At 32.0% G+C, this 13,913-nt stretch overlaps 1 protein-coding gene across 1 annotated transcript; it reads right to left on the bottom strand.

Moving 5' to 3' along the window:
• Positions 1 to 236: 236 nt before the first annotated feature.
• LOC135927643 (alpha-crystallin A chain-like) lies at positions 237 to 978 on the bottom strand. Its single transcript, XM_065463768.1, has 2 exons — positions 658 to 978; positions 237 to 613 (listed from the first exon to the last, which is right to left on the bottom strand). Exons 1-2 carry the CDS (start codon positions 894 to 896, stop codon positions 376 to 378), a joined length of 477 nt encoding a protein of 158 aa, XP_065319840.1. The 5' UTR covers positions 897 to 978; the 3' UTR covers positions 237 to 375.
• Positions 979 to 13,913: the final 12,935 nt, after the last annotated feature.

The following is a 13,913-nucleotide window of genomic DNA, read 5'->3' as shown; positions in this document are numbered from 1 at the left end:
AAAACTAGTCTGTCTATTCTAATTGAGTGATTGTTTGAAGGGTTTATAAAACGTTTTACCATGATGTATACTACTTATAAAGTAAGGTATAATTTATCTTTTATTTTGTTATAAATGGTTTAGTTTAATCTCCACTAAATACTTCAAAGCCTAAATACATACAATTAAATAGGTGAGACATTTTATAATATCCAATTCTAGTGAATTTACCAAATCTAAGTTATGTCTTTATCAAATTAAAATATATTAAAGATTTTATTGAATTTAATTTTAAATAAAAATTTGTTATTTCTAATATAATTTACTAATATGATATATTAATTATATAACTCAAAATAATATAAGTTAATATTGAACAATTTATCAATAAAAAAATTAATTATGCTTTATAGCTTGACGACTGGATGTTGATCTTTCAATTGGTATGTTTCTAACACCTTTTTCTTCAACCATTTGCCTAGGGCAATCAACAACCAGCATTCCATCTTGAGTTAATTGTGATTTTAACTTGGTCGGATCACAACCTGGAGGCAATGTATACTTTCTAGTAAATTCTCTTGAAATATATCCATGATCATCTTGTTTTTCTTCATGTTTGGCATGAATGGTAACCCTAAGATATTTAAAACTAAGGAATTTATTTAAATAAAAGCTCACATGTTATCTTTAACTTTAACATTCATTTCCTCTGGTTTAAAATGATGGCAATCAAGTTTTACCTCAAAATGTTTATTGTCAACATTCATCTCAGAAAATCCAAATTTTGAATTGGCCAAGCCCCTCATTTCACGATCCATTTCCATTAAATCCATTCCTAATCCTTGGTTATAGAGCATTTGAGGTGCAATTGACCATGGATCCCAACTACACATTCTTGCAAATGGAATTAAAGACATTTCGAATTTTTTTTGGTAGTAAAAAATTTGGCACGAGTAATAAAAATGAGCTCTCAATATGTAAAGATTTTTCGAGAAAAATAAAATTTATAATTCCAATAAAAAAACTGAAATCACTTTTCTTATTAGTTAATACAACATAAAAAAAGCCTTATTATTATTAAAATGGATATTATTTAATTAAATGCTATTTTAATAACAAATCTTCTGAATCGTCTCTATAAATTATTAAAATGAGTATTATTTAATAAAAGCTATGTTAAATGATAAGTCTTTTACAATCCTTAATATTAAGGTTAGAATCATAGATAGTAAATTATTGGTTTTAAACTAAATAAAACTAAGCCAACCTAAGTGTTGGATAATATATAGGTAATTTAGGAGGATGAAGGGCTAGCATTTAGGAGAGTAAAACTGTAACATGTGAATAAATATACGGAACCACATTTTAAAAAGGTAATAATTTTTAATTTAATTAAATGTTCTACAAAAGTTATGATTATTAGAATAGAACCTTTTATTCTATTAAATATATTACATTTCCTTTTTATTAATTTTTAAAGTATTTAATTATAATTTTTGGATATGATAAGAATTTATATTAATGAATAATGTTCTAGCTCCAGCGTATTAGTTTTTTTTATATCTTATAAGTATACCATCTGTAGTAAAGAAGTAATCTAGTCTAATATTTTATTATATTGTATATTATATTTGCCAATTGGATATGATTATATATATATATTTACGATTAATATAATAGGTGTTGTTTAACTTCCTAATGTATTATGTACACACTTATCCATTATCGTATAACTATAATCGCCATCTTCTGATTATGTGGTTGTATCATATGAATATTGTATAGAAGTATAGAAATAAATAAATGAAAATAATGGTTCTACTTTCGCAAAATTGACGACGAGGAGGATAATATTCTAATTAAAACAAGTAAGAAAATAGTTATTAATTTTATAAATTATGCCTCAGGCCAAAAATACTAGTATAATTGATAAATTAGAAAAATATCAAATTAATTCTTCAATACAACGTTGGTTCCAATTTTGGGCGCAACGTTAAGACTTAAGAACTGGACACCGACCGATCAAGAAAATAAGGACCTGTTAATGGTGAGTTTTGGCGCTGAAGGCATTGACATTCTCGAACAATATTTATTTCCTGAAACCATTCTAACGACTAAATTTAATAAGATAAGGAGTGTCTCGCTACATATTTTTGAGAAGAATAAAACCATTTTCGGTAGTAGATTAGACTTCATAAGGTTAATTAGAAATGAGAATGAACCAATTGGAGAATTTGCTAATAGAATCAAAATAACTGCGAAAGCGTGTTGTTTTACGCCGTCAGAAGTTGACGGCCGGTTAAGAGATCAATTAGTCGCGGGTATAGATCTACCAGGTCTTGAAATTGAACTTAGGACTAAATATCTCTAGCATTGGATGCGAACAAAAAGCCCCTGATGTTCCAGTTCGTGCTAGATATGGCCACGGCAACAGAAAATGCTCAAAACGAAATGACTTTCAAGAAAGACTTGGTAAATAGTGTCAGACCGCAAGATGGCAAACATAAAATGCCTAATTCACGAGAGTGTGTTATAAGAGATAATTATTATAGGAAGCCTAATAACAGGTTTTACGATAATAAATGGGAGAATTGTGCCGGCTGGCATGAAAGATATTTATGCCCAGCTAAAGACAAAACATGTTTTAAGTGCCAGAGAACAGGACATTTCGCAACATGTTGCCTTAGTAAGCTTGTATATCGCAATTTAAACTCAGTGAAACCACATTTTCACTCAAGTGATTCAATTAATAATCTCTGGACAAGGGGATTAAATAAAAGGGCTAAGATCACAGCCAAAATAAATGGACTTAGTGTCACTTTTGATTATGATACAGGAGCACAAGCCTCGATTATAGGATTGAATATTTGGGAGAAAATTGGCAAACCATTAACATCTTCCACAAACCCATTAGCAGCCTATGGAGATAAGCCTTTGGATCTTATGGGTGAAGCCATGGTTCGTGTGCAAGTGGGGAAGGAAATTTGCAATTTATCAGTTATTATAATAAAGTCAAATGATTTACCTCAATTTGGGTTGCCATGGATTTTAGCATTTGGGTTTGAGTTACCGAGACAGGTAAGCAAACAACAGGTTCTCAAAACGAATAGAGAAACAATAGCATCAAGTTGCCACCAAACCAACGATGGCCCGATGGGCCGCTCGAATACATTCGGTGCCCCCGCGGGCCAAAGCCTCGATGGGCCGTTCGAATACAATCGATGTTCACACGGATCGAGGATGTCACTAACGGAAGACTCAATGGGGCATTTGTTAACTAAACAGTTTAAAGCTGTTTTTGACGACAAACCGGGGTTGATACGTAATTACGCGGTGCGACTTCAATTAAAAGATACGGCTGTTCCAAAATCGTTTCCAGCTCGTCGAGTGCCATTTCCGTTACGCAGAACGGTTGAACTAGAACTAGATCGCCTTGTGGCTGCTGAGATTTTGGAGCCCATCGATTCCTCTATAACTAGGGTGCCATGGGCAACCCCAACAGTAAATGTCAGAAAAAACAATGGCGAGATTCGTATTTGCGCAGATTTCAAAATGAGTCTAAATCCCCATCTATTATATGATCATCACGTTATTCCTACACTGGATGACTTATTGGTTAAGATTCAGGGGGGGAACCGTTTTACGGTGATAGATTTAAAGGACGCGTATCTACAAATGGCCGATGAGCCAGAGTCCCAAGAATATTTGGTCATCTCAACACATAAAGGATATTTTCGATACCGAAGGATGCCGTTTGGGCTTTCGTGCGCACCAACTATTTTCCAGCGTTACATGGACAATGTTTTGAAAGATTGCCCGATGACTGGAGTGTATTTGGACGATGTAATTATCTCCGGCGAAAATGACGCCGAACACCTGGCTAATTTAAAAATAGTACTCGAAAGGCTACAGGAAGCCGGCCTCAAAGCTAAATTTGAAAAGGTTCAATTTCTACGGAAATCTGTTTCATTTTTAGGTATAGTTATCGACCAAAATGGGGTACATCCAAGCGAAGAGAAAGTTAAAGCAATCCAGGCCGCGCCTAACCCCAAAAATGTTCATCAGTTACGTTCATTTCTTGGGCTTGTCACATATCATGAACGGTTCATTCCCAATCTTCATAGTAAAGCAGCTGTGTTACATCGATTGACTAGTGTAAAAGTACCATGGTGTTGGACTAATGTAGAGCAGGAGGCTTTCGATAAGGTTAAGACATTGTTATCAGCGGAAGAAACCTTATCGCCGTATAATGCTCAATTACCGTTGATTATGGAGTGTGACGCGTCAGATACAGGACTGGGGGCTGTTTTACTTCATAAGGTTTCACAAAACGGGGAAAAACCCATAGCATTCGCGTCTCGGACGTTGTTACAGTCGGAGAAACATTATGCGCCTATCGATAAAGAAGCGAGGGCATTGTTATTTGGAATAGAAAAATTCCACAATTTTATCTACGGTCGAAAATTTAAACTTCGGACAGACCATAAACCCTTGGAAGGGTTGTTCGGGGAAAAGAGGGATCTGCCAAAGATATCGAACAATCGTCTGACACGTTGGGCCTGGAAGATGGCCGCTTACGACTTTAGCGTGGAATATAGATCTGGTCGGGAGAATGTTATAGCAGACGCCTTATCTAGGCTACCGCTCCACGATATCATACCTAATCGGGATACCAAGCATGCATTGGCAATTCGGAACGTAAACTTAGAGGATATGCAGGTCTCAGAGGGAAACCTGCGCAAGTATTCAACTAAAGATTCAATATTAAAGCGTGTGGCACAACATATTGAGCAAGGGTGGAGAGGTTTTAATCGGAAAGAAGAGCCGGAGTTAGTAATTTTTTACACCCAACGAGAGGAATTAACAGTAGACAGGGGAATAGTTGAACGAAATGGTAGATTGATAATCCTTATGAAACTTAGGAATTCAGTGTTAGAAACACTACATCGGGGACATCCGGGAATAAACGCGATGAAATCTATTTTCCGGTTGTATTTTTGGTGGCCGAAGTGCGAAGAGGACATAGAACAGTATATAAAGCTGTGTGTTGGATGTCAGAAAAATCGACCAAACGTAATGGAATTACCACTAGACTCATGGAATTGTACTAAAGAGGTATGGGAGCGTATACATCTAGATTTTGCGGGACCGGTTGACTCTTTATATTGGCTAGTGGGAGTAGATTCATACTCAAAATGGGTTGAGGTAGATCTGATGAAAAACACATTGGCGAAGGAGATGATAACGAGATTAAAGAAGTGGTTTGCTACCGTTGGGGTACCTAAAAGCATTGTAACAGATAATGAACCTCAATTTATTTCAATAGAATTTAAGCGATTTTGTGAAGAAAACAACATTTGCCACATTCGCTCAACGCCGTACCACCCGAAGACAAATGGGCAGGCGGAACGAACCATTCGAACTTTAAAAGGGAGGTATTATGCCAGTCGAGAATCAATTAATGACCCACAAGAGGCGATGACTCAAACGGTAGCAGCGTATAGGCTGGGAGAACATAGTTCGACGGGTAGGTCACCAGCGAAAATTATGTTCGGTCGTCAAATAAGAACTAATCTCGACTGGGCTAGACCAGAGGTGGGAAAGGAGATTGATAAAGCCAAGGATAAACAAAATCAAGAACGTGATACACATTCCAATTTTAGGGAATTTGATGTTGGCCAGCATGTATGGGTAAGGAATGAAACCACTAAGGGTTGGAGAGAAGGAGTGATTCAGGATAGAAATGGATTATATTCCTATGTAGTCAAGACCCCAGATCGTGTAATACGGAAACATGCTGACCAATCAAGAGACCGTTTGATAGCAGATACGACGGAGCACGTGATCGCTGACAGCGATCAAAGAGAGTGTGAGGCCCCAAGGCGAGATCGGATACATAAGCCCCTGAAACGAATGATTGAAGAGATTTAGACATCTCTCAATTAACGTAGGGGGAAATGTAATAAAGAAGTAATCGAGTCTAATATTTTATTATATTGTATATTATATTTGCCAATTGGATATGATTATATATATATATTTACGATTAATATAATAGGTGTTGTTTAACTTCCTAATGTATTATGTACACACTTATCCATTATCGTATAATTATAATCGCCATCTTCTAATTATGTTGTTGTATCATATGAATATTGTATAGAAGTATAGAAATAAATAAATGAAAATAATGGTTCTACTTTCGCAAAACCATCCATTTGATATTATCTCTCTGTAGGAAGGATAAGATTAGGAATAATTATAATAAAAATAATATTCCAAATACAACAACGGATCATCTCATTATCACGTTTTACTATTTATATATTTTTTTTTTAGTTTTATTTTTTTAAATTTTATAGTAAAACTTGAGATTTCCAATTTTTTTTTACTGATGAATTGTACTCCTAAATTAAAATTTTAATCTCTTGATTCCGTTATTTGAATTTTATTTTTAATATATTAACAATTATATTAACAACATGAATCATTCATTTATTATCATACCTACATAATTTTAAAATATAACCAATTACTCAAAATTTTGATTCTTATATTCCGACCTGAAATTTTAACACAACAATCAGCATATCTCAACCAAAATTCCTTCCTACCTTGTTAAATGACATTGGTATTTTAGTATTTTAATCCTTCCCAATATCTGGCAATCCCTTTGACTTTAAACATAATAACCTAACCCTTACACGCCATTTTATATATCGCTGCACAACAATCATTAATATTATAACATTATAGTGACTTGCTCAACAGTAACTTACCACCAAGATTTCTTTGATTCAATCAACGATGAAACTTATCTCAATCAAATATAGTTTTAAATAGATATTGCTGCACAACAATCATAATACAAGAACTTTATTGTGGCTTCAACTTACCACCAAGATTTCTTTGATTCAATCAATGATATTCCTGCACAACAATCATTAATACAAGAACATTGTGGCTTGCTCAACACTAACATACCACCAAGATGTCTTTGATTCAATCAATGATGAAAATACTTATCTCAATCATATATAGTTTTAAGTTAATTTATCTACTTGATTTTAAAAATATTTTTAAACATTCCAAAATTCCACAATCATCTAAACCTCAAATTTTAATATATATTTTTCAAAAATATAGATTTTAAGTTAGTTTGTATTATATTTTTTAAAATATAAATTTTTATTTAAACATTACTCAATTATTCTTAACACAACAAAATTTAAATTTTCAATTTAATTTTATAACTTTTATTTATTTATTTATTTTTTTTTTTTTTTAAAAAAATAATATTTTTGAAAAGTTATTCATTCATACATACCCCCTACCCTCTTCTCCTTTTTTTTATTTTTATTCTTCTAATATGTCAAGCATTTGTAATGCCTGCCATAGAAATATAACCTTGACCCAAGCTATTTGTTTTTTTAAACATGGGCCCAGGTCAAAACCATGTATAAACTCTGGTAAACCCCCCTTCAAATGAAATTTTGTACAACAAAATTGAATCAACCCCCATTGTAATACAAAATTTTTATCCTGATTTTTATGATAATTTTTTAAAGTGGGAAAAACCACCAACCTTAATCCACCTACCCCTTAAATCAAGGTCTTTAATTTCTAATTTTTTAACAACACTTATTATGGAAGTTAATTCAAATTTAAATTCCCTTAAAGCTTGGGAGAATCTTTTAACCTTTCCTTTTAAAGTCTTAATTAAACCTAAAGATAAAAATAAAAAAACTATTTTGCATGAAAGTATAAAATATAAAATAAACCATTTTTATGATTTAGAAATGGAAAATTACGTTCCTGATGTAAGGGCCATCTGATTTTGCCCATAAATGTAAAATTATATCAAAAAAAATAGACCAAGGGGACGTATGTGGAGCTCTTAAATTAGCTTCATCTAATGATAAATTGGCTCCATTTGATGAACATACTTTTACTTTATTAAAAGAATTGCACCCTCAGGCTTTTCCTGAAGATCTCCCCATCCCTATAAAATCTAATTTAATCGAAATAGGTAAGGAAGAATTAATTAAAACAGTTTTATCTTTTAATAAAAACTCTGCAGGGGGAATTGACGGTTTTCGCCCCTCTTATTTCCAATTTTTAATTAACCCTAAAAATCCTTATCAAGATTCATTTGTAAATTCAATGATAATACTTAGTGAAAATATATTTAACAATGATTTACCTAGTCAAATTCACAAAATTATTTTTGGCGCAAGATTAATTGCTTTTTCTAAGCCTGATGGTGAAGTTCGGCCAATTGCAATAGGGTCTTTTTTTAGGAGACTTTTAGCTAAGATAATCGTTGAGCGCATCAAACCTGATGCTTCAAAAATGTTCCAAACATATCAACTAGGCTTTGGTACCAAAGGGGGATGCGAAATAGCCGCTCACTCTCTTCGCATATATATCGAAGATCCTCCTCCAGACGCCGTAGTCTGTAAGCTTGTTTTTAAAAATGCTTTTAATTCTTTATCCAGAAAAACATTTTTGAACATTTTTTATGAAAAATTCCCAGTTTATGCAAGATTTATTGAACAGTCTTATGGCTGTAGAACCCCTCTCAAATTCGGGGAATATACAATTCCTTCTGACGAAGGTATTCAACAAGGAGATCCTTTGGGCCCTCTGATCTTTAGTTTAGGTATACATAACCTAGTTCATTGTCTAAAATCCTCTTTTAATTTAGATTTAAACATATGGTATCTAGATGATGGTACCATTTGCGGACCTTCTAAAAATATTCTTGCAGCGATAGATTATATAGAGAAGAATTCTCTAAACATAGGCCTTACTCTAAATAAAGCTAAATGGGAAATATGCTTTTTAAATTCAAATACTCTCAAAGTCCAAGGGTTTAAAATCATCAAAAAAAGTGAAATTAATCTTCTAGGTTCACCTTTAAGCAGTTTTTCCAACTGTGAGGTGTTCGTGGAAAAATTTTTCGAAGGCTTATCAGGTCTTGAAACTATTTTAAACGAAATTCCTTCACACCAGAGCTTTTTTCTTTTAAAAAAAATATTTATTTTTACCAAAGATTGTACATATTTTTAGATCTTCTTCCTTTTTTTTAAATATTGAAATTATTAATCGTGTTCATGAATTTTTTAGAAGCTTATTAGAAAATATTTTAAATATTAAATTGGAAGATTTTAATTGGGGTTTCTCACAATTACCCTCAAAATGGGTGGTTTAGATTTATATCCTTTAAACCTTCTATCTCTTTCCTCATTTTTGGCATCGTTTGATGAATAACGCCATGATATCTTTTATCTCTCCTAAAGATAACCTTTTAAACTCAGCCTTGACAGCCTGGGTATCTTTAGCTCCACCTGAAGCTGTCTTACCCACGATCTTAACACACCAATCTATTTTCGAACCTTTAATTAAAAAATTTTTTAAAATAATCTCATCAAACCCCCCTTTGGAGTATATTCAACTATTACAGAATGCTGACTGTACTAGTGGTTATGAATGGTTGGAAGCATTACCAAGTCGTAACCTAAGTAACCTCTTATCAGATGAACAATTAAGAGTTGCCATAGGCCATCGACTTGGATGTAACATTGTTCAACCACATACATGCATCAAATGTAAAACATTAGTTGACTCCAAAGGGAGACATGGTCTAAATTGTATATATAGTCAAGGCAGGCATGCAAGGCATGCAGCATATAATTTAGCTATTAGCCGTTCTCTTACCAGGGCCCGAATACCAAACATCCTGGAGCCTACAAATTTATCGTAAGATGATGGCTTAAGACCTGATGGCTTAACTTCCGTGCCTTGGTCTTTTGGGAAATCCTTAATTTGGGACTTCACATGCGTATCTTCTTTCCCAAAAAATTTAAATTCTTATCCGGTTGAAGGGTAAGGGGTAGGTGGTAGGGGGTAGGCTATAGTAATCTAGAAAAAATTCCATTCGATTTTTAATTATTTATAGATAATTTTTTGGTATATAGGGGGGTAGATATATATTTTTGAAGGGGTTTGCATCCAGTAAATATACTGTCATGTAGACGCTGAATGTTACTACCAGCTAAATTTCTCCACAACTATCCTTTGATTTCCTTAATCAATTCTTGATCACTTCTACATCACTCCGCCTGACAATTTGAATTCGGGTGATACTATGATAAAATGTGCTTTGCTACAGTATCAAGCATAAAAATCATGAAATGTCTACTGATAAAGGCTTGAACCCCGTTCGATTTATTTATTCAGGCTCCTTCAATGTTTTTTATACCACCTGAGCCGTTAAGCCTCTTACCTCTTTATATTCCCCCCACTTTGAATAATAAACAGCGTGCATATAGTATGCGTTCCCAAGTCTAGGTTGTTTTCGATCAAACATTATCTTTTTATGGCACCGGAGTTAATGAATTGCATCCTATACGGGTTCTGCTGACATTCTCTATCTCTTTATTCATTACTAGTCACCAATATTTGCACATCCGTTCTTTCATTCTTACCTCTCCTTGATATCCGGTTTCATGTCATCCCAAAATCCCTTAACCTTAATGATACCTCACTCCGACCTTCTCTTACTATAGATGATGTCCAATTTTTAACTTTTTTCCTATATATTTGAAAGTTTTATCTCCATCTTGCCATGCTTTTCCTCCTATTATGCACATTTTATTTGCCTCAATTTGCGATCTTTTAGTTTAGCCTATTTAATTCCCTCTAACGCCTCTGGCCTACATATGTATAATCCGGCCATCGTTCTGACTAGTACAGTACGTGCTCGTTTTTCTCTTTCCATTCTTAGTGTTCTTTCCACGCATAATCTCCAAATACTATTGAAAAAAATTGCGGGAGACATCAAAAAATAGCAGTAGATATTTGCTGGACATTTCCAATTGCCGTAGTTTTGCGGGAGAGAGAGGTCTGCGTGTAAACTAAAAAATTGCGGGAGTCTCCCTCTGATGGGGGGAGACATGGCAACGTTGCTTCCGAAATATAGATTTTTATCGAAAATTGAAAAAAATATATGGCGCTAATGTTTGAAAAATATAATTCTTAAGGTTAATGAAAATATATAAGAAATATGATAAATTTTAGTTCCCCCCCCCCCCCACTCATAATCATCCTTAAAAAATGTTTTACATTTTGTAGACCTTTGCTTAGCTACTATAGCTAATGTCTCATTAGCTCGATAGTGTATAACAGCTGCGTTAAAAAAGAATATTGCATTAGGCATATTATCGATTGTATTTTACGAGCATATTATTTTACATAAACTGTTTAAAACGATCTCTATTTCTCATTCAGATAAAGTTTAAATAATTTAACCTATCTGGAAATCAGATGGATGTACAAATGTTAAAATAACGAAATGTTAAAATAACGAAATGTTGCAATCCATTTAATCTATAAAGACATGCTTATTATCGCAAGAATCTAAGAAAGATTTTATCCTGGATGATCCATAATTTATATTTATTAAGGAATAGATTTCTCATATATTATAAGAGCAAATAATTATAGAAGAGAGATTCAATAAACCTCGTACAATGCTAGGAACGCAAAAATGTCATACTATTCATCCAATTTCTCAGGTTAAAATTGAAACAAAATTTTATTCAAATAGATCAGAATCGCAAATATTGAATGTAATATTTCACTTGAGTATTAATGCGAATTATTATATGAAAAAATATGGTTATATACATAGGTGTGACCAGGATTTACCTAATGGGGGGGGGGGGGTAAAAAAATATCTGGAAGCGAAGCCCCTAGACCCTTCGGTCGGGTTACCTTAGTCTATATATAGTCATAAAATATTTGTACAAGATAGAATCGCAAATATTAAATATAATATTTCACTTGAATATTAATGCGAATTTATTATATGAAAAAATATGGATATATACATATGCGTGGCCAGGATTTACCTAAGGGGGGTAAAATAAAAAAATGTCTGGAAGCGAAGCCCCTAGACCCTTCGGTCGGGTTACCTTAGTCTATATATAGTCATAAAATATTTGTACAAGATAGGTTATTTTTAATAAAAAAATAAGCCTGGTACAAATATGAAATATATTTTTATTAGTTTATATATAATATAATAAATTACTTGTATATATATTATTATAAAAGCATGGTAATAATTTATTCCAAACAAGTATAAGAAATTTATTTATAAAAAGTAAGTAGACATATAGTTGATATTGCTCTATCATATAGAATTTACAAGTAAAATAGAATATATTACAGTTAAAATTTAACAAATTTTACTAATCAATGCTCTTGATAATAAATATAGCAACAATTTACATCCAATTATTTAACGCTATCTATTTATTTATTTTAAATAAAAAATGATATTAAAAATTAATCTTTATATTATTCATCCTAAATGTCTTTATGTCCTTATCAATATTTTATAGTTTTCTGTAAAATATATAATTTGCTATATTGGTATAAATTGTTTCACTGTCATATGATAATTGATAAAATTAGATATACTGTTAATATACGACATATAATATTTCACTGTTTGTATTGTGCTTTAATTTTTTATTTAATTTATGATTTAATTTTATCAATAGTTTTGCAATTATATTTTACTTTTATTAAGATAAATAAATTAAAATTACTCACTTAATAAAAAATTCTATTTGATATATTATATTATTTAATAATTTTATGGATTTATTATTATAATTATAATATATTTCATTTTTGTCTTAAGACTTATCTTTGGCTTATATTCCAGTTCTTTAAAAACACTTTTGTTTCCTTTTTTTATATATAAATGCTTTTTTCCAAAAATGTATAAATTATGATAAATAGTTTTAATTTAATCAACCTTCATTCTTTCTTTCAAATTATTGTTTAAGATATATGCATACATTTTTGGGGCAGGGTGTAGGGGGAGGATTAAGGGGGATATTTATTATTAGCTTAAAATCACAAAAAGTGATAAATTTATGAAGGGGGGGGGGGATTTCCCCTTATCCACCCCGACCCTGGCTACGCCTATGAATATATAAAACGTATCTATGACAAACAATGGTGGATGACCTATGTTTTAGGGAAAAAAAGTGAAAACACATTTTTTGCATGAAAAAATAAGTAAAGCTATATGGATGAACAGGAAGCTAAAGACAATTATTTTTTTGATAGCCCTTTAGAAATTTTTCTTACCTACAATAAGATATATTATATTTTATTTGCTATAAATAGTTTTTGATATATAAGCATTTAAAAATTTTTACAGATTTCAAAGTGGCCCTTTTTTGTACACATGAGCCCCTAAATCTCGAGAACCAGGTGTGCTAGCGATCTAAAATATAAGGCTTTCACATTTTATATCTATCTAAATAATTACAGAAAAAGGGGTCGGCTGATAAGTGGATTTGGCGAATGGCACTTAGGCTAAAAATTTAATCGGGCCGTTTCCAGGGTTGGGCAGTATCGCGGATATTTGTATCTTTTTTTAAATTTTGGAAAGTATCTTGTATCCAGTATCTAAGATACATATTATTTAAAAGTATTTGTATCTTAACCAACTTTGTATTCAAAAAGATACAGATACTTTAAAAAAAATTTATATAAGTTAATTTAAATAGTATTAAAATTTAAAATGATATTGTTTTAAAATTTAAATGAAAAATTTAATCAGAAGTTAGATATTTTAAGGTAATGTATGATATACGACGTTGGTCGTCATATAGCAATTTGCTAAAAATTAGAACTACCATATTTTATTTGAATCGTTTTATATCCGTCTATTAAAGAAAATAGAATAATATGTTTATCTTCGTCTTCAGACGATTCTCCAACCAAAAAATATAACTATAAATTTAAATTAAGTATTTTAAATGGGAAATTTTTTCAAGTACTTTAACATGATCATAATAAAATTACTACAGAATCTAAAGATTGCCACAAATCTATAAGTGGTTCTG

The sequence above is a fragment of the Gordionus sp. m RMFG-2023 genome, chromosome 3, assembly GCF_954871325.1.
Source record: "Gordionus sp. m RMFG-2023 chromosome 3, tfGorSpeb1-WG-v2, whole genome shotgun sequence".
Taxonomy (NCBI): Eukaryota; Metazoa; Nematomorpha; class Gordioida; order Chordodea; family Parachordodidae; genus Gordionus; species Gordionus sp. m RMFG-2023.
This window is presented reverse-complemented; position numbering and strand designations above follow the sequence as displayed.

Bases quoted from the DNA above. Each gene is read 5' to 3' on its own strand.
- LOC135927643 (XM_065463768.1), bottom strand. From the start codon at position 896: ATGTCTTTAATTCCATTTGCAAGAATGTGTAGTTGGGATCCATGGTCA. The intron at 614-657 runs GTGAGCTTTTAT...TAAATATCTTAG, and splicing joins GTTAAAGTTAAAGATAACAT to GGTTACCATTCATGCCAAAC.